Below are 23,896 nucleotides of genomic sequence, written 5' to 3' on the forward strand. Positions count from 1 at the left end.
TCTATCTTATTGTGTAGTAGATTGTGGTCTATTTTATCAAATCTCATACTGAAGTAAATTATATGCACAGCATTTTTTTTTAATTTTGTCACGACAGTATATATAATCATCAACATAAACAATAACCCATCATGAGAGAAAAAGTATATATAAGTAAAAGTATAAGTAAAAGTATGCATATAATACTATAATGAAGAGAACAATAGGACAGGAACGGTAGGCACTTTTGTGCTCTTATGCACGCCCCTTATAGTCCTCTTAGGAATGGGGTGAGGTCAATAGTAGACAGTTTTTGGTTGAAGATTTTGGGGTTTTGAGAAGAGACTATAGAGTCAGGTAGTGAGTTCCACTAACATTTCTCTGGTCCACTAATTTTATCACTAATTTTATCACTTTGTCAAAGAATGCAGTAAGATTTGTTTGACATGATATATTTTTGACAAATCCATGTTGGCTTTTGGTTATGATTGTTTAAAATAATGAAAATATTTTAATAATGTTTTGAGTTAGATTCAGTGTTGCTTCATAGCCAATTTAATAGCAATATGGCAATTTTTCATTGTATTAGAATAGGAAAAATTGTAAGTTTACAATCTTGAGATATTACACTTGAACAGTGGGCAGGATATTTCCTTTGTTTGTGTCAATAAAGCTTTTTAGCACTTACATGGAATGAAATTTTCTGTGTGATAATTTTGGTTATAAACTTGTATTTGGATATTATTGTAATTTGGTGTACTATTTTAACTTAGTACTGTAACATTGGTAAAAGTTGTTTCTACTATCAATAATATAATGATATTTTGAATTGGGCTTGTAAATTGCATGTTTTATTTTAAAAATCTGTGTCTAAAGTTGAGATTTTACTCTGCAGTGATCAAGACAAAAAAATGCATATAGAAGGTAGGGATGGGGACAGAAGTATAGATTACTTTGTCATAATTCCACAATGTTTTGCAATAAACAATGGTGTACAAATACTAGTTTGCTATAGATTTTTCATCAAATTGTATTGAGGTTTTGAGATATCATCTGGATTTAAAATATGAAGCAAACAGATATACTTTTTGTGAACCATGCAGTTGATTTTTAATTTGATGCCTAATTATATCAGATTTCCTACAGCAAAGGATAGGCATATAAAATGTATTAAAAACAGAAGTTAAACTTGTCTTATCCTGTTAGTTCAGTTGATATATTAAAACAAAGATAAAGGTGGAAGAAAAATATGGTTATTCAGGAATTTTTGTATTTAAGATTGCAGAATGAGCATCATGTTCCATTTTAACATATTTTTCTTTTTAAGTAGTTCCCTTTTTATAAACATCTAAGTAGATTTTTCTTACATTACAGATACTGTAACGATTTGTTAATATAGTTAATTAATTATTATTTATAGTTCATATTAGTACTGGTAGTCAGCAAGTGTAAGGCACCATACCCGCAAACCATGCAAAATAAGCTCATGTGTTTATAGATGCTAGGATTACTGGTTACTGCCAGATATTGGTATGATTTGAATAGTTAATTATTAACAACTTGTTTGAAAAACTTTAGCAAATTACAATGATGGAAACATTTCCAAAACATCTCTACATAATACTACAAACTGAGATGATTTTCAGGTGGAATAATTTTGTTTCAATTGTTAATATAAAGTTTAATATGATTATATTTCAGTTTTTATAACTGAAGCTGTAGATATTATGTTTAATATTGAATTCCTTTTTATTGGTTTAATGTAATTTGTATAATGCTTAAAAATTAACTAAAATAATACCTACCAAAGATAAAGCACAGACTATTTTTATGGAGCTTCATTTGTTACTTAGATTTTGCATATCCTTTCTTAAAATAATTCAGTTAAAATTTTATTTCCAGTTAATTACTGAATCTGGCAAACAAACTCTGTAAACTACAAACTAGCTTATATAAAATTACACTCATTCTACAGTAAAGGCCTTGTATTCCCTCTATCAGGAATTGTACTCTCAGTGTAAAATATAAATTTACTGTGTAGTTTTTATATTGCCTATTTATAGCTTTTGAAAATTTTGCTTCATTGATTTTTGGTTCTGAAGGTTATTTTGTGTTCCTCAGAGAAAGTATTTATTTATTCAGCCTCTTGTTTGAGCATAAGAGGTCATCACAGTTTAGTATATCATTTGTTATCTTATCCATTTATATAGGAAAGCACTTGAAAAAGAATGAATAAACTTAACAGCACAAAGCTATATATGTATGTTTTGTGGAAATTAAGTAATAAACCCTAGTGGGGTAAATGTAATTAGAATCACAATTTAAGTATATCAACAGAACTGGATGGATTTCAAACCTTAATTTAGAAGTCAGTAATTCAAATATAGTTTTCTTAAAATGCTGACATACCAGATCCTTAACTCCATATTCAGAAACTTGCTTACAATATAATTTTCACAAGCAAACTATATGTATCTATCTACTTAACTATTTGAATTCTAAATCTTTTTCTTGTCTGTTTGAATTAACACACTTCCAATCACTTTTTTTTTCGACTTGAAATTTAGAGACATCTGTTTTGTGGACTATGTAACAGTTATGTCTGGCACACGTAGTGTCACCTGGCTGTCCAAGCACAAACATCAGTAACATAGAGTCATTAAACTATATGTACCACAAATCACCACCAAAAACCAGGAAAAACAAATTACCCATAACAATAAAAAAACTCAAATCCAAAAAAAAAAATCCCTCTGGAGAAAAAACAAAACTGGCTATGCAGCTAACTTTAAAAACTACTACAAAAATATATGCCACCAAATAAGGACTGAATGCACCAATTATCACATCAAACAAGAAGAAGACCTTCTGCACACAAAATCCAATTGCGCTTTCTATAATTTTGTAAACAACAAACTTAAAGACTTGAGATCCATCCCACCCCTAAAAGGATCTAATGGTAAAGAATGCAATGATGAAACAGTTAAAGCAAACCTCTTTAACACATTCTTCGGCTCAGTCTTTGTTAACAGTAATGGCTCATACCAGTAATGATTACAATGATCTAACACAAATAGATTTCACAGAAGAAAATGAAAAGGCACTACGCAGACTGAAACCATCTCTATCTATTGGACCTGACGGTCTATGTGCATACTTCTTAAAAAAGCTTTCCACTGTTATAGCTGAACCCCTAATCATAATCTTTGAAAAATCCTTCAGGACCAGCTCCCTTCCTAATCTATGGTCACTAGCCATAGTCATCCCTGTCTTCAAAAAAGGAGACCCCAGCCTAATTGAAAATTACAGACCAATTTCTTTATGCTGCGTCACCTGCAAAGTAATGGAATCAATCATCAACCAATCCATCAACCTCCACCTAGAAACAAACAACCTACTCTCTAATAAACAATTTGGTTTCAGAAAAAAAATATCCTGTTATCTACAATTTTTACACTGCAAAAGCATATGGACTACAAATCTTTATCAGGGCAAAGCAATTGACGCAATTTACATAGACTTCTGTAAAGCTTTTGACTCAGTGATACATTACAAACTTCTCCTAAAACTAAAATCCTACGGCATCTCTGGACCCGTCCATAATTGGATAACTGCGTTCCTGTAAAACAGACAACAAGTGGTCAAAATAGGCAGTGCCCTATCAAATCCTGCTCCTGTTAATAGCGGTGTCCCCAAGGCAGCGTTCTAGGTCCAACATTATACATTGACGACCTCTGTGACCATATTATAAGTAATTGTGTTCTCTTCGCAGTTGATGTTAAACAATTTAACACTACCAACAATGCTGCTACTCTTCAAAAAGACCTTGACTTTGTGTTGGAATGGTCAAAAATTTGGCAACTCCAAATCTCAACCAACAAATGCTCTGTCCTACACATTAGAAGACAGAATCAGAACACTAAATACAAGCTTGATGGACATGATCTTGTAGATGACCCTCACTCCGTCAAAGACCTTGAAGTTCTCATATCAGGAATTCAGAGTTGAATTCTGGGAGTTGAAGTCCACAAGTCTTAAAGTTGCTAAGGTTGGAGACCCCTGTTCTAAAAGACAGACTTAAGATGCAGAAGGATTTGAACACTGGGCTCTATCTAACAAAATGAAATTCAACGATGACGAAAGTTCTACATTTACATAAGAAAAACCAAATGCACAGGTATAGTATAGATGGTACCTGGCTCAATAGTAATTAATGTGAGATCTTGGAATCCTAGTAGACAATCACTTAAATGTGAGCCAGCTGTGTGCTTCAGCTGCCAGAAAAAATAGTCCTAGGATGCATTAATAGAGGGTAGAATCAACATCATGTGAAGTGTTAATATCAATGCGTTGGTAAGACCACACTTGGAATATTGCATCCAGTTTTGGACATCACAATATTAAAAAAATGTTGAGATAAGAGAAGAGAAGAGAACAAAGATGTTTAGGGGACTGGCTTAGGATAGTTGAAGAAATTGGGTATGCCTACTTTAACAAAAAGGACTAGAAGTGACATGATAACAGTGTTCCAATATTTGAAGGGCTGCCACAGGGAAGAGGGGCACAAACATTTAAACTGAACAGTGAGAACAGGGAGTTAATTGATACAGAACATTTCTGTCCCCAGCAATCCAAAATTAATAGGGTTATCAGTGCATGTAACATAGATGTCTGTGTGGGTAAGATGATCAGCCCTGCTATCAAGCAAAACCAAGCATTTAATAGTGAGTGCCATACCATATGCACTAATCAAACAGGTGACAAGAAAGTAGGGGCAGCCAGGCACAACACAGATTATGTAGACAGTAAACACAAGGTCAATCAAAATGGACTCAAATGTCTATACACCAATGCATGGAGTATGAGGAATAAACAGGGTGAATTAGAAATTCAAGTAAATGAGGGCAAATATGATATTGTTGCCATTACGGAAACTTGGTGAGATAAAATTTATAAATGGAACATACAGCTAGAGGGATATAAAGTATTTAAAAGAAATAGATCAAATAAAAGAGGAGGTGGAATTGCACTATATATAAGAAATAACTACATTTCTACAGAAATAGAGCACAACAATGAAAATTATCTTGAATGCATTTGGGTCAATATTAAAGTGGGGAAAATGATATTGCCATAGGTCTATACTATAGGCCACCCAACCAAACAGAGGAAGTAGATGAACTTTTTGCTAGTCAGGTAACTAAGGTATGTAGGAAGCACATCACAATAGTAATGGGGATTTTAACTACCCTGACATCAACTGGGAGACAAACTCTGCACAAAGTGGAAGATCCAACAGGTTCCTAACAAACCTAGCGGACAACTTTGTTTCCCAAAAGGTAGAAAAGGGAACAAAGGGACCAGCCATATTAGACTTAATTCTCACTAACAGATATGAAATGATAGAAGGTGTTGAAACTACAAGAACCTTGGGGGCAAGTGATCACACAATATTGGAATTCAACATTATGCAAACACAAGTAGTAGAACAAAGTCCAACTAGAGCCTTGGATTTTAAGAGAGCTAATTTCAATAAACTTAGAGAGAGCTTGAGAAGGATTACATGAATGAGAATCCTCAAGGGGAAAATAACTCAAGAAGCTTGGGAAATTTTGAAAAGTGAGATTATAAAAGTCCAGTCTAGCACAATACCAATGAAGAAGAAAAATAATAGATCTCAAAAGAAATCAGCATGGATGCATAAAGAACTATCTGACAAAGTGAAAGACAAAAAGGACAAGTATAAAAAGTGGAAAGACGGCCAAATAACTAAGGAAGAATATCAGCAAATAGCCCGAGCCTGTAAAGATGAAGTGAGGAAAGCTAAGGTTCACAATGAACAAATGCTAGCAACAAAAGTAAAAAATAACAAAAAAGCTTCTTCCAACATGTTAAAAACAAGAAAATAGTCAAGGAAACAATTGGCCCATTGCTGGGAGAAAGTGGCAAGAAGCTGACAAGCAAAAGGCAGAAAGCAGATTTATTTAACTCATTTTTTGCATCTGTCTTTACACAAAAGGAAAAAATAATCCAACCTATCAAAAACAGCACCACAAAAAACAGATTAGGAACACAAGTTAAAATAGGGAAGAAAATGGTAAGTGAACACCTGTCTACCTTAGACGAGTTCAAATCACCAGGACCGGATGGATTACACCCCAAGGTTCTAACGGAACTTGCAGACGAGATCTCAGAACCACTGAACTATAGCTTTCAAAAACCCTGGAGCACAGGAGAACTTCCAGAGGACTAGAAAAGAGCTGATGTAGTTGCCATCTTCAAAAAGAGAAAAAAAACAGATCCAGGAAACTACAGACCTCAATACCGGGGAAGATTCTGGAAAAGGTAATCAAGCAATGAATCACCGAACACCTAACAGCAAACAAATGACCAAAAGCCAACATGGGTTTGTCAAAAACAGATCATGCCAGACTAATCTTATTGCATTCTTTGACCAAGTGACAAAATTAGTGGACCAGAAGAATGCTGTCGATATAATTTACTTGGACTTCGGTAAAGCATTTGATAAAGTAGACCATAACCTACTAGATAAAGTAAAAAAATGTGGGTTAGACAGCACCACCACAGATGGATTCGTAACTGGCTGACCAACCACACTCAACATGTAGTCCGCAATGGAACTACATCCACATGGAGGGAAGTATGCAGTGGAGTACCCCAAGGCTCTGTTTTAGGCCCAGTACTCTTCAACATCTTCATCAATGACTTGGACAAAGGGATAGATGGGGAACTCATCAAATTTGCCGATGACACCAAGCTGGCACGAATAGCCAACACTCCAGAAGATAGGCTCAAGATATAGAAGGATCTTGACAGACTTGAACATTGGGCACTATCTAACAAAATGAAATTCAACGGTGAAAAAAGTAAGGTTCTACATTTAGGCAAGAAAAACAAAATGCACAGGTATCGTATATGTGGTATATATCAATAGTAGCAACTGTGAGAGGGAATTTGAAGTCCTAGTGGACAACCATTTAGATATGAGCCAGCAGTGTGCAGCAACTGCCAAAAAAGCCAACACAGTTCTGGGCTGCATAAACAGAGGGATGGAATCAAGAACATGTGAAGTGTTAATACCACTTTATAATGCCTTGGTTAGGCCACACTTGGAATATTGCATTCAGTTTTGGTTGCCATGAGGTAAAAAAGATGTTGAGACTCTAGAAAGAGTGCAGAGAAGAGCAACAAAGATGATTAGGGGACTGGAGGCTAAAACATATGAAGAACGGTTGCAGGAACTGGGTATGTCTAGTTTAATGAAAAGAAGGACTAGGGGAGACATGATAGCAGTGTTCCAATATGTCAGGGATTGCCACAAAGAAGAGGGAGTCAAACTATTCTCTAAAGCACCTGAGGGTAGAACAAGAAGCAACGGGTGGAAACTAATCAAGGAGAGAAGCAACTTAGAACTAAGGAGAAATTTCCTGACAGTTACAACAATTAATCAGTGGAACGACTTGCCTGCAGAAGTTGTGAATGTTCCAACACTGGAAATTTTTAAGAAAATGTTGGATAACAATTTGTCTGAAATGGTGTAGGGTTTCCTGCCTGGGCAGGGGGTTGGACTTGAAGACCTCCAAGGTCCCTTCCAACTTTGTTGTTGTTGTTGTTGTTGTTGGCAGGGGGTTGGACTTGAAGACCTCCAAGGTCCCTTCCAACTCTGTTGTTGTTGTTGTTGTTGTTGTCCAACTCTGTTGTTGTTGTTGTTGTTATGATGATGGTGATGATGATGATGATGATGTCCATGTGTAGAGTCGTCTCTTGGGTTGTTGGAAAAGAGTGTTTGCTAAGACCATCATATTCTCTTGACAAAATTCTACCAGCCTGTGCCCTGCCTCATTTTGTAGTCCAAGTCCAAACTTGCCTGTTATTCCGGTTATCTTTTGACTTCCTACTTTGGCATTCCAATCCCCTATGATGATAAGTACATCATTTTTAGTGTTAATTCTAGAAGGTGTTGTAGGTCTTCATAGAACCGGTCAACTTCAGCCTCTTCGGCACCAGTGGTTGGGGCATAGACTTGGACTACTGTGATGTTGAATGGTTTGCCTTGGATTCAAACTGAGATCATTCTGTCATTTTGGGAATTATATCCCAGTATTACTTTTCCTACTCTTTTATTGATTATGAAGGCTACTTCATTTCTTCTGCCTGCAGTAGTATACCTGATGGTCAACTGAATTAAATTCACCCATTCCTGTCCATCTTAGTTCTCTGATTCCTAAGATGTCTATGTTCAGTCTTGTCATCTCTTGTTTGACCACATCCAGCTTGCCTCTCTCTTTCTACTTTTGTATTAACAATGTGTCAACTAAGCCAGGCAGGACATACTGAGCATGGTTTCTAGAATTCTTCTTTTCGTTATTTTCACTAACAGTAACCATGAAAAGCATATGTATTTTGGTTTGTACAGCAAACTAAAATATCTAGTTTGGGGAATTTACTGATGCTCTTACCTCATGAAACATCTGTGCAGGTTTGTGTACACTTGAAGGTATGGAATGTGTTTTATACATTCCATTTTGGATTATATGACCAGAGGACAGCAATTAAAAAGAATCGTTTAAAGGTATTTTTACTTGAATACTACGTTATTGCCCAACTGCCCATTCTGTAGGAATACATCAGGAGATGCATTTTTCTGTCTCTCATTGCTTTATCTGGCCAATTTTCAAACCTGATTTTATTTTCAAAGACTTCTGATCTTATTGGTCCTACTGTATGAAAATTAAAAATTTGTTTAGACTATACATTAAGATGCATCTATTGTTCATAGGAAAGATATGGTAAAATATTTGCCCCAAATTTTGATATATATATTTGAATAATATTTCTCTTTACTCAAAGAACAAGCATTCTGGGAAATGAACACCTGAGGAAATTTAGGAAAATGTGTACTTCAGAAGCACTTTCTTGATATCCTAGTTTAATTCCATAAGCAGATCATACACATACTAGCATGTTTCCTGGAAAAACATAAGGAAATATAATTGGAAATGCTTACTATAGAAAAGGAAATATCCTTAGAACAGGGGTGTCAAACTCAATTTCATTGAGGGCCGTATCAAGGTTGTGTTTGATCTCAGGGGGGCGGGGGTTGGAGTAGGCATGGTCAGGGTAGGAGTGACGAGGATGGGCATGGCCAGTTTGATGTCACTCATGTCAGGGCCACATGTGCTGGCCAAGTGCTAAGGCAGGACTTCTCTCAGACCCACCCTCACTCTCATTATAATCTTTCCTCCTTCCTTCTTTCCTTCCTTCCTTCCTTCCTTCCCTTCTTTTTCCTTCCCTCTTCATTCTCCTTTTTTCTTTCCCTCTTTCTTTATGTTTCCTTCCTTGCTCTCTTCCCATCTTTTTCTTTCCTTTTTCCCTTTTCCCTTTCCTGTCCCTTCTTGCATGCTTAAATGAGTGTGACACCTCTGCCTTAGAAGATACAAGAATATAGTAGAGGTTAATTTAAATTATTTTCAGAACAGAATTTTATTGAAAGAAAACTTTAAAAAATATAAGTTAAATAATTAATTTGGAACCTTCTTAAAAGATTAAAAAAACAGTACTGTAGATTAGCATAAGAAATGTTATGGCTATGTGAAATAACTTTTGCTTTTGGAAGAAAAGTGAGAGGGCTGAGAAAAGATTGTGATATAATAACAACAACAACAACAACAACAACAAGAGTTGGAAGGGACCTTGGAGGTCTTCTAGTCCAACCCCCTGCCCAGGCAGGAAACCGTACACCATTTCAGACAAATGGTTATCCAACATTTTCTTAAAAATTTCCAGTGTTGGACCATTTACAACTTCAGCAGGCAAGTTGCTCCACTGGTTAATTATTCAAACTGTCAGGAAATTTCTCCTTAGTTCTAAGTTGCTTCTCTCCTTGATTAGTTTCCACCCATTGCTTCTTATTCTACCCTCAGGTGCTTTGGAGAATAGTTTGACTCCCTCTTCTTTGTGGCAACCCCTGATATTGGAACACTGCTATCATGTCTACCCTAGTCCTTCTTTTCATTAAACTAGGCATACCGAGTTTTTGCAACCGTTGTTCATATGTTTTAGCTTCCAGTCCCCCAATCATCTTTGTTGCTCTTCTCTGCACTCTTTCTAGAGTCTCAACATCTTTTTTACATCACCACTTTTTACATCACCAGACGGTCAACACAAAAATCAGATTGACTATGTGCTCTGCAGCCAAAGATGGAAAAGCTGTATACTATCAGTAAAAACAAAACCAGGAGATAACTGTGGCTCAGATCATGAGTTTCTCATTGCAAAATTTATGCTTAAATTGAAAAAAGTAGGGAAAAGCACTAGGCCATTCAGGTATGAACTAAATCATATCCCTGATGAATATACAATAAAGTGACAAATAGATTTAAGGAATTAGATCTGATAGACAGAGTGTCTGAAAAACTATGTACGGAGGTTCGCAACATTGTACAAGAGGTAGCAACTAAAACCATCCCAAAGAAAAAGGCAGGCAAGAAAGCAAAATGACTGTCTGAGAAAGCCTTACAATAGCTGAGGAAAGAAGGGAAGCGAAAGACAAGGGAGAAAGAGAAAGATACAGCCAATTAAATGCAGAAGAGATAAGGATGCCTTCTTAAATGAACAGTGCAAACAAATAGAAGAAAATATTAGAATGGGTGGACCACATATCTCTTCAAGAAAATTGGAGATATGAAGGAAATGTTTCATGCAAAAATGGGCATGATAAAGGACCAAAATGACAGGGACCTAACAGGCAGAAGAGATTAAGAAGAGGTGGCAAAATTACACAGAAGAAATACACAAGAACGAGCGTAACATCCCTGATAACTACGATGGGGTGGTCACTAACCTCAAGCCAGACATCCTGGAATGCGAAGTCAAATGGACCTTAGGAAGTCTGAGCAACAACAAGGTAGGGGAGGTGACAGTATTCCAGCTGAGCTATTCAAAATCTTAAAAGACGATGCAGTAAAAGTGCTACACTTAACATGCCAGCAAATTTTGAAAATTCAACAGTGGCCACAGGATTGGAAAAGGTCAGTTTACATTCCAACTCCAAAGAAAGGCAATGCCAAAGAATGCTCAAGCTACCGCACTCATTTCACATGCTAGCAAAGTTATGCTCAAAATCCTACAAGCTAGGCTCCAGCAATATATGGACTGAGAACTACCAGAAGTGCAGGCAGGATTCCAAAGAGGCAGAGGAACTAGAGATCAAATTGCCAGCATACACTGGATCATGGAGAAAGCTAGGGAGTTCCAGAAAAATATCTACTTCTGCTTCATTGACTATGCTAAAGCCTTTGATTGTGTGGATCACACCAATTGTGGTAAGTTCTCAAAGAGATGGGAGTACCAGACCATCTTATTTGTCTCTTGAGAAACCTTATGTGGATCAAGAAGCAACAATGAGAACTGGACATGGAAACACTGATTGGTTCAAAATTGAGAAAGGAATCTGGCAAGGCTGTATACTATCGCCCTTCCTATTTAACTTATATGCAGAGCACATCATGAGAAAGGTGGGGCTAGATGAATCACAAATTAGAATTAAGATTGCTGGGAGAAATATCAACAACTGCAGATCTGCAGATAATACCACTCTAATGGCAGAAAGTGAAAGGAGCTAAAGAGCCTCTTGATGCGGGTGAAGGAGGAGAGTGAAACAGTTGGCTTGAAGCTCAACATTAAGAAAACTAAGATCATGACTCCCAGCCCTTTCAATTCCTGGCAAATAGATGGGGAAGAAATGGAGGTAGTGACAGATTTTATTTTCCTGGGCTCCAAGATCACTGCACATGGGGACTACAGCCAAGAAATTAAAAGATGCTTGCTCCTGGGAAGGAAAGCTATGGCAAAGTTAGACAGCATACTAAAAAGCAGAGACATCATCCTGCCAACAAAAGTGCATATAGTCAAGGCTATGGTTTCCCAGTTGCAATGTATGGTTGTGAAACCATGGGACCATAAGGAAGGCTGAGCATCAAAGAATTGAGGCCTTTGAACTATGGAGCTGGAGAAGACTCTTGCAAGTCCCTTGGACTGCAAGGTGATCAAACCGGTAAGTCCTAGAGGAGATCAACCCTGACTGCTCTTTAGAAGGCTAGATCCTGAAGATGAAACTCAAATACTTTGGCTACTTAATGAGAAGGAAAGACTCACTGGAGAAGAGCTTAATGCTGGGAATGATTGAGGGCAAAAGAAGAATGCGATGGCAAAGAATGAAGTGGCTGGATGAAGTCACTGAAGCAGTCAGCATGAGATTAAATGGACTCTGGAGAATGGTAGAGGACAGGAAGGCCTGAAGGAACGTTGTCTATGGGACCGGACATAACTTCGCAACTAACAACAAAGAAAGAGAGATATAAAAAGTGAAAATGTAGGAGATTGCCAGATTGAGCCTAAGGGAAGGGGCCATCGTTAGTCTCCATCTTTTTATGCCCACAAGTGTGTGCTACCAGCCACCTTGAATTCCACTGACTCTTATCTACCACCAATTTGCTTTGACTCTTAATAGTTCAGATTTTTGTAGAGTGTTAGCACACAATAATTCTATATTCATTTGAACCACTCTGGCTCCTGATTCCTGCTCTGGTTTCCAATTCCTTATGTTTGACAGAAAATTCAACATTACAGAATATCAGAGAATAGTGCATGGAAACTTTGTTCTTTCAATTGTAATAAAGCAGACCTTGCATTTTACCACCCTTGGGCCTCATGTGGCCCTTCGGCTCTCCTTCTCTGACCCACAAAATCAGTGGCACCAGTGGCAGATGTGAGCAGAATGGGGGATGGGAAGGGCAATGTTGCCAGGGTTGTAGTATCGGGGGAGAACAGAGTGTTGGGAGGGTGGCATGGGGGAGGGGAATTAGAAACATAGGTAGTGGCAGCCCTCCACAATAGTCCCAATTTCTCATGTCGCCCTTTGGGAAAATTAATTGCTCATCCCTGGAATAAGGAGTAAAATAATATTTGAATGCCAAGAATAGCAAATAGCATATTGCTTAAGGTGTACTGTTTCATAAAACATTCTCACAAGTAAGCCTGTTCTGGTCCTGGATTAACCAACTTCCTAACTGGATTGTTTAAATCTAGAAAAAGGCAAGTGTTTTCTTTGGGGAAGAAAAATCTATTGTTTCAGATAAAGCTTGGGTTTCCTTTTAAATGTGATCATATGATTGCAGGTTTATATTTTAACTTTCCTCAGGAATTCACACACCCCTCATTTATATCCTGTTATTCATTTAGCATTTCCCTTTTACTTCAACAAACTTTTAACAAAAACCTATCAACTAAAATCCACGAGCAAAATAGAACATTTTTATATTTACAAGACATTTTATAATTCAACACTAATACTTATGTGTTAGAACCTGCTTCATGTGTAAAACTGTATTTTTACATCTTTCCACTAATTATGCTCTTTCATGTAATTCCATGACTAACTATAGCAAAGGAGGCCAACAAGCAAGAGAGGCATGTATATGGTTGCCAGCCAACCAGAGCTTCCTAACTTTACTGGTTATTGCTTCCATAAAACACATATTACTATACTGCAGGCTACATAAGCCTGGCATGCTACAAACAGATGAAGTCATATCTGCATGGGGTGGGGATGTATTCAGAAGAAGGTGAACAGGCAACAATACATCATATACTTGTGGCTTTTTTCTGAAATCAGCGTACATGTATTTCTAAATCTAAATCTCTGTCGACACTGAAGACTCTATATAGCAGGAATGTAAAGTGTATGTTGCTTAAGCATCTAATATAAGGGTATACCTTGATCTAGACCAGGAGTCTCCAACCTTATCAACTTTAAGACTTGTGGACTTTAACTACAGCTTTGCTGGCTGAGGAATTCTGGGAGTTGTCCACAAGTCTTAAAGTTGACAAGGTGGAGACCCCTGATCTAGACTATGATATTTCTAAAACAGACTCACTGATATCAGTTGTTCAAATAGAACTAGACACAGCCATTATTTTAATATGTTCTTTTTTATTATTATTTCTATTCAGTCATGTCCAATTCTCAAAGATTGCATGAGAAAGTTCCCGCAACATTATTGGCAAGATTTTTAGAAATGGTTTGTCATTGTCTCCTTCTTAGGTTGAAAGAAAGTGACCTGCCCAAGATCATTCAGCAGGTTTTGTGCCTCAAGTGGGACTAGTCTCCCAGTTTCTAGCCTGATATCTTAACCACTACACCAGATTGGCTCTCCTAACAACATTAGGAGCTGTGATGGTGCAGTGGTTAAAATCCAGTATTGCATGCAAATTCTGCCCACTGCTAGGTGTTCAGTCCTGACTAGCTCAAGGTTGACTCAGACTTCCATCCTTCTGAGGTCGGTAAAATAAGGACCCAGATTGTTGGGGGCAATAGGTGTAAGCCACTTAGAGAGGGCTGTAAAGCACTATGAAGGATATATAAGTCGAAATGCTATTGCTAGTATTATTGCTATATCCTTATACCTCTCTATTCCTCTCCCCAAAACTGATGTATGACAACAGATAACCAGAACACCAATAAACTTGGTGTCCTTATTAGCAACCCTTCCATTTATTTGTGCATTTTGTTTCAGGGTGAAGGGATTGTCCAATACAGCTGAAATACAATAGAATGAATCCTAATTCTTATCTTCAAATTCTTTTTCCTTGTTTCATAAACTCACAGAACAGGCTGGTAAATAGGCTTACTGAGAAAAGAAAAGAGGCAAAAATAGAGTCAATATGAAAAAGCACTAGGCTTTGTCTGCACAATCTCACTATTCTGCTGGTATCTAACTGTATTTCAAGGTTACAAGCCTACTTATGGGCTGGTTGGCACATTTTCAAGCACTCTTGAGACAAAAAGAAAAATGGGAATAGAGGACTTTGCCAGGTGAAGGCATTCCAGGACCAACCTAAGTGGTTAATAAATACTACATTGATCTTGCCATTCACTAATTACTCAACTATTCTGCTGGCATTTTAACACATCTTGAAACTGGTACCCACTCAAGGGGAAAAAACAGCACTTTAGCATAAGAACAATTAAGAATGATTTAAGATATGTCACACACACATGTGACTAGAAAGAAAGGATCATGTAGATACACAGAAACAAAAAAAAAAGGAGTATCTTGGGCATGTATAGTTAGAGAAAGATCCTTGGTAAGAAACTATCCCAAGCACTAAGAAGAAATTAACAAGATGGGGAAAGCTGAGTGTTTTACAACTACCCAACTTTCCTCCACTATAAAGCATATTCTACTCAATTAAATTCTCCAGAAAAGTAAACACTCTCACAGTACCAAACTAATGTAGCATGCAAGTTCTGCCTTGGATTTGTTTCCAAGAGATTATCTATTCTAACAAGTTCCACTGATAACATAACTCAAAAGACCAAAATTTAACAAAGCTATAGATTCATTTCTGTGACTGTTTTTGAGAGGTATCCATACTTACTTTCCTCTACATTTTGAAATAGAATAGAATAGAATAGAATAGAATAGAATAGAATAGAATAGAATAGAATAGAATAGAATAGAATTTTATTGGCCAAGTGTGATTGGACACACAAGGAATTTGTCTTGGTGCATATGCTCTCAGTGTACATAAAAGAAAAGATACGTTCATCAAGGTACAACATTTACAACACAATTGATGGTCAATATATCAATATAAATCATAAGGATTGCCAGCAACAAGTTATAGTCATACAGTCATAAGTGGAAAGAGATTGGTGATGGGAACTATGAAACGATTAATAGTAGTGCAGATTCAGTAAATAGTCTGACAGTGTTGATGGAATTATTTGTTTAGCAGAGTGATGGCCTTCGGGAAAAAACTGTTCTTGTGTCTAGTTGTTCTGGTGTGCAGTGCTCTATAGCATCGTTTTGAGGGTAGGAGTTGAAACAGTTTATGTCCAGGATACGAGTGATCTGCAAATATTTTCACATCCCTCTTCTTGATTCGTGCAGTATACAGGTCCTCAATGGAAGGCAGGTTGGTAACAATTATTTTTTCTGCAGTTCTAATTATCCTCTGAAGTCTGTGTTTTTCTTGTTGGGTTGCAGAACCGAACCAGACAGTTATAGAGGTGCAAATGACAGACTCAATAATTCCTCTGTAGAATTGGATCAGCAGCTCCTTGGGCAGTTTGAGCTTACTGAGTAGGCGCAGAAAGAACATTCTTTGTTGTCCTTTTTTAATGATGTTTTTGATATTAGCTGTCCATTTGAGATCTTGCGATATGATAGAACCTAGAAATTTGAAGGTTTCTACTGTTGATACTGTGTTGTCAAGTATTGTGAGAGGTGGAAGTATGGAAGGGTTTCTTCTAAAGTCTACAACCATTTCTACGGTTTTGAATGTGTTCAGTTCCAGATTGTTTTGGTTGCACCACAAGGCTAGTCGTTTCACCTCCCGTCTATATGCGGATTCGTCATTGTCTCGAATGAGACCAATCACTGTTGTGTCATCTGTGAACTTCAGTAGCTTAACAGATGGATCATTGGAGATGCAGTCATTGGTATACAGAGAGAAGAGAAGTGGGGAGAGCACACAGCCTTGGGGGGCCCCTGTGTTATATGTACAGGTATTTGATGTGATCTTGCTTAGCTTCACCTGCTGCTTCCTGTTTGTTAGGAAGCTTGTGATCCACTTACAAGTCTGTTCCGGTACCTGTAGCTGGTTTAGCTTAGTTAGAAGAATGTCTGGAATGATGGTATTGAATGCTGAACTAAAGTTTACAAAAAGGACCCTTGCATAGGTCTTTGGAGACTCAAGATGTTGTAGGATGTAGTGTAGAGCCATATTAACAGCATCATTTGTTGATCTATTTGCTCGGTATGCAAATTGGGGTCTAACAGCGGATCCGTGATGGTTTTCAAGTAGGAAAGCACTAGCCTTTCAAAGGTTTTCATGACTACAGATGTTAAAGCAACTGGTCTGTAGTCATTCAGTTCCTTGGTGGTGGGCTTCTTCGGCACTGGGATGATGGTAGAGCGTTTGAAGCAAGAAGGAACATAACACATCTCTAGTGATTTATTGAAAATATGGGTGAAGATGGGGGCCAATTGGTCAGCACAGACTTTTAAGCAAGAAGGAGTTATCTTGTCTGGGCCTGGAGCTTTTCCTGGCTTTTGTCTGTGAAATAGGTCCTGCACTTCCTTTTCTGTGATCACTAGGGGTTGTGAACCCAATGGGGTCAGTTGTAGGAGGCTTGGCTGTTGTTGGTGTATCTGAGATGGGGGTTGTGGAGATAGGTGGCTGTAGTTTCCTTTCAAACCTGCAGTAAAACTCATTCAGGTAATCTGCCAGTTATTGATTACTTTCAGCCTGGGAAGGAGGTTTGCCATAGCCATATTTTTAAGAGTTTTCCACATGTTTGCTGGTTCATTTGCTGAAAACTGATTCTTTAGCTTTTCAGAGTAGCTTCTTTTTGCTGCTCTGATCTCCCTTGTTAGTGCATTTCTGGCCTGATTGTACAGCATTTTATCACCTTTTCTGTAGGCTTCCTCTTTGGAATGTCGTAGCTGCTTAAGTTTAGGTGTAAACCAAGGTTTGTTGTTACTGTGTATTCGCAAGTTCCTTGTAGGTACACATAGGTCTTCACAGAAGCTGACATAATATTATGCACTGAAACAGTTTTCCTGGAAATGGGAAGATTAGGGATGGAGAAGGACCAGAAACAGCTTGTCCAGCCCAAACCTACAGTGGATCTTGAAAGAGTTCTCAAATCTAATCAACTGAAGAACTATTTCAGATTCTGAACATTGTTTCTACAGTGTGATTGTGTTCTATTGTAGCCCTTCTAATGGCCTATTATTAACAGATATTTAATTCACTTTGATAATGAGAAACAATATACACCCTTTGTAATCTCTTGCACAATTCTATAGCACAGGGGTCTCCAACCTTGATCCCTTTAAGACTTGTGGACTTCAACTCCCAGAGTTATGCTGGCTGAGGATCTCTGGGAGTTGAAGTCCACAAGTCTTAAAGGGACCAAGGTTGAAGACCCCTGCTATAACACATTGATACAAAGTACAATTGCAACTGTACAAAGTACAATCACAAACATTGTACACACAACTCCTCCTCAGTCAGGATTTTCATTTACTTTCTAACTCAGAAAAAAAGATGTCCTTTTTAATACAAACAAACAAACAAACGAATAAGGAAAATGAATGACATGGGGTAGTAAGATGCTAGAAGCATATCAATAAATTGCTGAAAGATTATTGCTTAAAAGGACCACAACTTTTAAAAGGAGCACAACCTTAATTTAAAAAAAAATCAAATTCTTTAAAAAAGAGGAAGAAAAAAAGTGGACAACAAGAAAATACTAACATTATGGTCAGTCAGGAAAACAAATTCAAATTTCTTACCATCGAAGAAACTTTTGGCTCTCAGGTAACTCACGCTCAGTCTAAGTACAGACAGTTTATCCAATTTGGCAATAACATCCTGAGGGAATGGCAGAAGACCAGCCAAACGATCCAGCTCAGCATTCAATCGATCTCTATGCCTTTTCGATGGATTTGATTTCACTCCTTCAGGAGGCGAAGGTTTTACTCTGCCATAATAATAGGATATAATAGGATATAGTGAGACATTTAAAATACGTGTGTTTTCACTTATAACAAGTATCATTCAGAAGTATCCCAAAATAATATATACATTTTCTTACAGGCCCTAGAGAAATATGTAGGTCCCAAACATATTTTTGTTTTCAAATGTATCTCTTCCATTAAAATGAAAGAAGGAAGGCAGAGGAAGAGATGAAGGATATTCTGATCATTAAACTTCTGGGTTTAAAAGATAATGCCCTGCAACTATTTTATCAATACGTATCAGGGGTGAAATACTCCCAGTTCAGACCGGATTGCCTGATCTGGTAGCAATGGCGGTGGGTGGTTTGGAGAACCGGTAGCAAAAATTCCTCCCACATGATCATCAGAGATTTTATTTTTTACTTTTAAAAGCATTTTTTCTTCAGCCGAAAAAATGCTTTTAAAAGTTAAAAAAAAAAAAAGCCTCCGATGATCGTGCGGCTGATCGCCGGAGGATTCTTTTAAAAGCATTTATTCTTCAACTTCTTCAGCCAAAGAGGTTGTAAAAAAAAGGTTTTAAAAGGTTCTGGCGATCAGGCAACTCAGCTGGGATCATCAGAACCCTTTAAAAGCATTTTTTCTACAACCTCTTCAGCTGAGGAGGTTGTAGAAAAAAATGCTTTTAAAAGGTTCCTGTGGCAATCTCAGCTGAGTTGCCTGATCATCAGAGGCTTTTAAAAGCATTTTTACAACCTCTTCAGCCAAAGAGGTTGTAGAAAAAATGCTTTTAAGAGTAAAAAAAAATTGGCCACGCCTACCCCGTCACATTACCCCCCACCAAGCCATGCACACAGAACCGGTAGTAACAAATTTTACATTTCACCCCGGTATGCATCATCTATAACTAATAGAGAAACTTTATATTTAAGTTTTTTATTTTATTGTATTTTTTTTTAAATGTTACACATTATTATTGACAGCAATTAACTATAATCAGGTGTGCTTATCCAGTGCAGTTAGATAATTTTTTGAATTGACAGCTGGACAGTGACTGGTCAAGTGCCTATCTGACTATGCCTGAAGAAGAGCTAAAGAAGGAATACAACCTGGGTTTCTTTGTTCCTAATCCAGCATCTTACCCACTATACAATACCAGATCTCAAATAGTACACATACATTTATAAAATTAATATACTATCTACATTAATATTAATATACTATACTTAATATATCATTAATATTAATAGACTACACTTAATATACTACACTTCCATAAATCTTCAGTTTGTTTATACACCTTTCAAGATAGTTCATACACACTATAAAACTTACACGCTATAAAAACAAACAGTTATATACAGTAGATATAAAAAGTCTAACGCACGTTAGAATGCCAAAGTTTTGAAATGGAAAAAAAAAATCAGACCAAGATATTTATGGTGACCTGAAGAGGGTTGTGCACAGGAGATGCTCTTGCAACCCCACAACCTGAAGTGCTTTTGCAAGGAAGAGTGGGCAAAGATTCTCAAGGTGCCATGTGCCATGCTGATAGGCTTTTACCCCAAAGGACTAATAAAATCAAAAGGTGCTTTGACAATGTATTAGTTTAAAGATGTGAACACTTATTCAACCACATTATTGTATGTTTTTTATTGTTTAGTCAAACTAAAAGATTTTAGTTTGTTATTCAATTAAACGGTACAACTAATTTAGAATAGAATACAATAGAATTTTTTATTGGCCAAGTGTGATGGGACACACAAGGAATTTGTCTTGGTGCATATGCTCTCAGTGTACATAAAAGAAAAGATACCTTCATCAAGAATTCTAAGGTAAAACACTTAATGATGGTCATAGGGTACAAATAAGCAAACAGAAAACAATCATCTAATTAATAATCAACTACAATTAATTTGTTATATAAAAAGTAAAAAATTCTAAAGTGATTTAACTTGATCTGATTTTTTTACATCTGAAAAATCTGGCATTTTAACACAGATGGGTAGACTTTTTATATCTACTGTAACTATTATATCCAATCAGAGCTATAATATTTAAATCCTAGACTAGAGAATACAAATACATTTACCAAGAATTGAAAATATATTTACATAAGATGGTATAATCAAATAGACTTAGTTGCTATTCTCCTCAGATGTTGCACTATCATGTAAAAACTATTGGAATCATAAACTGCAGGCTTTGTTATGTATGTGTCTCTATGTTGTTGAAACATATTTTTCATTTGCAACTGCACAACTGAGTCCCCAGAATTACAGAGTTACATAAATAGCTTATGAAACAGATAATATGCACATAGTTGCTTTTCAAACATCCACCCATAAAACAAGGTTAATGTGTGAATTGGGTCATGGAACCAGTAGTTGGCATTCCTCCTAATTTATTGAAAACATATTTTGTTGCCACAAATAAATTTAATTGAAGAAACTTTTAATTTATCTATCTACTGATTTCTAGATCAAGTATATTCTGTTCCAGATAAAATTTAAATATTTCATAATGAGTTACTTCTACAATAACTATATGTCCTTATCCTTACAAAAACTTAATTGTAAGAGTCAATAAATGTTTAGATTTTTAAACAGGCTTTTAAAAGAGTGAATCATACAATGGAACAGATCTCCTTGAACGTTCACTGTAAATTAAAGGGTTCAGTCTGATCGTGAAGCCAAAACAATACTAGTCATTGCTTTCAAATTTTTCAAAAATATTACCATCAAAGTTCATTGGTGACTATTGATTTTAAGAGTCATTAGCCTAATATATTTAAAGGATATGTGACTAGATAAGATGGCACTAAAGACGGCATAACTTATTTTACAATATTTCATGGCTTGTTTACGATTTATTACATACTCTGCTTCTTGTATTTTCACAAACAACTCAAGTACGATTAGGCTAGATTTACGGGACTAATACAAAAAGATACGTCAAAAGAGAACCCTAGTACTACAACTAATTTCTCCAAAAGATTTAACTTGCAAAACAGCTTACTCTCTGAATAACAATGAGTATTTTCAGAACCTTTAGATCAGTTACTGAAAAAATATAGTAGCCTGACTCTATCTGAAGCTCTAGAGCCGTGATGGCGAACCTGTGGCATGCGTGCCACAGGTGGCATATGTAGCCATATCAATGGGCACATGAGCTCAGCTGGCGCATATGCACACACCAGCCAGCTGATTTTCGGGCCTTCTGGGCCCACTAGAAGTAGGGAAACAGGAGTGCCTGGGGGGGTTGGGGAATGCCTGTTTTTCTTTCTCACCTGGCTCCAGAACCTCTCTGTGAGTCTGCGGAGGGCGAAAACAGCCTTTCCACCCCCTAGGAGGCCAGAAACTGCCCGTGTACCAACTTCCGGTTGAACAGGAAGTGACTTTTTTGCTGTCCCCAGTCTCTCTAGGAGTCTCTGGAGGCTGGAGACAGCAAAAAAAATCACTTCCTGTCCAACCAGAAGTTGGCATATGGGCAGTTTCTGGCCTCCAGAGGGCTTCCAGGGGCGTGGGAAAGGTCTTTTTCACCCTCCCCAGACTCACAGAGAGGCTCTGGAGCCAGGTGAGACAGAAAAACGGACCTACCGGGCTATTCCATGCCAGGAGCGGGGGGGGGGGCGTGTGTATGTGCAGGGCTGAGGCGCATAGAATTATGGGTGTGGACATGCGTGCGACACCCTCCCGGCCTGTGCCTCCTGGCATGCGATGGTTAGCCATCGCTGCTCTAGAGCCTGCTAAACAAAGGCTCAGAGCACAGATACTAGGCTAAGGAAATAGAGAAACAGAGACCAAGAGGATAAATATCCTATTTCCAAACAACTATTCAAGGTATCCCCAGTACAATACCGTAATAGCAGCATACCAACAGCAAAAACTGAATAGGCCTGGAAAAAGAGAGGAGAAAAAGACCTATAATCCCAATGCAAAGCACTTGCAGAAACTGAAAGCATACCACAACAATCTCCCAAAACATGCACTAATCATTGGCACAGTAGCAACACATCCAACAGCAAGAAATAAAGAGCTGGATGACACCTGGTCCAGATATGATCCACATCTACTGGCTCAGAATTAGCATGAATGCTAGCAGCACAGATGAACAGCTGTTAGTAATAGATTCCCACCCAGAATAACATAAATGAACCAGCTACTAGGAGCAGGCTCCTATCTTCCTGACTAACACAAGGAAAGACAGTGATGCTTAGGTAAAACCCTCACAAGGAAACAGCACCATCTAACTATAGGCCAATAACTTCTCTCGCCACAACAGAGAAAATTCTATCAAGCATCATAGCCACTCCGCTACAAGACCAATATAGATGATTACACTAGCACAGTTCAGAAGAGCACTGGGGACAACATCAGAGCAGTCATTCAAGACTCAAGGTCTAGACAGACCAATCTGAGCATAGCATGAACTGACTATAGGAAATTACATTTCAATGCCATGGCCTGTGAATACTATACAAAGTTAACAGTACACTATGGACTTTCCTCAAGAACTTAATCAAACTGTGCAAGACAACAAGGGAAATCAACTCAAAACAGTCACATATGTGACCACCATGTGGCATATACTAAAGTAATGCACTGTCCCTGCTGCTGTTCTGAATAGATTAGAACCCCTGCAACATAATCACAAAGGCTAGACCTGGGTGCAAGTTCAAGAGTGGAACTACCACCAGCCACCTCTTCTACATGGATGATAAAAAGCAGTATGCTATGAATGAATGGAAAAACCTGACATAGATCTAATTATGACATTGGGATGCCTTTGGACTGGAAAAGTGTGGCCAGATAAAAATGAAGAAAGGGAAAGTAGTTGGAATTGATAAGAACTAGAGCAGGCCACATACTGACCAGCTACAAAGACCTTGGTATCCCACAGTCACATGAGAACCATAATGAGGAGGCAAAGAAAAAAAGCCACCAAAAAATAAGACCTGAAGAGCTAAGCCAATGAGAAGAAAAGGGTTCATACCATCAACATGAAAACCTGCCAGTCATCAGATGCATCAGATGTACTGAATTGGCCAAAGGAAGACATGGAAGCTGCTGAAATGAAGTCCCGAAGATCCCACAAAATATAGAAGTTTCCAGCCCAAATCCAACACTAGAAATTTTACATTAACCAGAAAGAGGAAGGCAGTCTGGTGAATGTCAGAGATATCAAATCCATAGAAACAAGGGTCCACCACACTAGATCTGAGATGCAGATTGTGCAAAGAGGTCTCAGACACAATCCAACATAGAGTAGCACATGTAAAATGCAAACAGGGACAGCATGCCTATACTAAAATTTTTGAGTCATATTATAGCATTTTCCATAATAGTTATGTAAGAAGAGGTATC

The 23,896-nt window shown here is 37.5% G+C and overlaps 1 protein-coding gene across 1 annotated transcript in view; it reads right to left on the minus strand.

The window, feature by feature from the left end:
- The window catches only part of AHR (aryl hydrocarbon receptor), a 69,814-nt gene that overhangs the window by 34,815 nt on the left and 11,103 nt on the right, over nt 1–23,896 (minus strand). Inside the window, exon 2 of the mRNA XM_058181608.1 lies at nt 18,369–18,556. Within this exon, the coding sequence (XP_058037591.1) occupies nt 18,369–18,556 (188 nt within the window). The remainder of the gene's footprint in view (nt 1–18,368; nt 18,557–23,896) is intronic.

Source organism: Ahaetulla prasina, chromosome 4, assembly GCF_028640845.1.
Source record: "Ahaetulla prasina isolate Xishuangbanna chromosome 4, ASM2864084v1, whole genome shotgun sequence".
Lineage (NCBI taxonomy): Eukaryota > Metazoa > Chordata > Lepidosauria > Squamata > Colubridae > Ahaetulla > Ahaetulla prasina.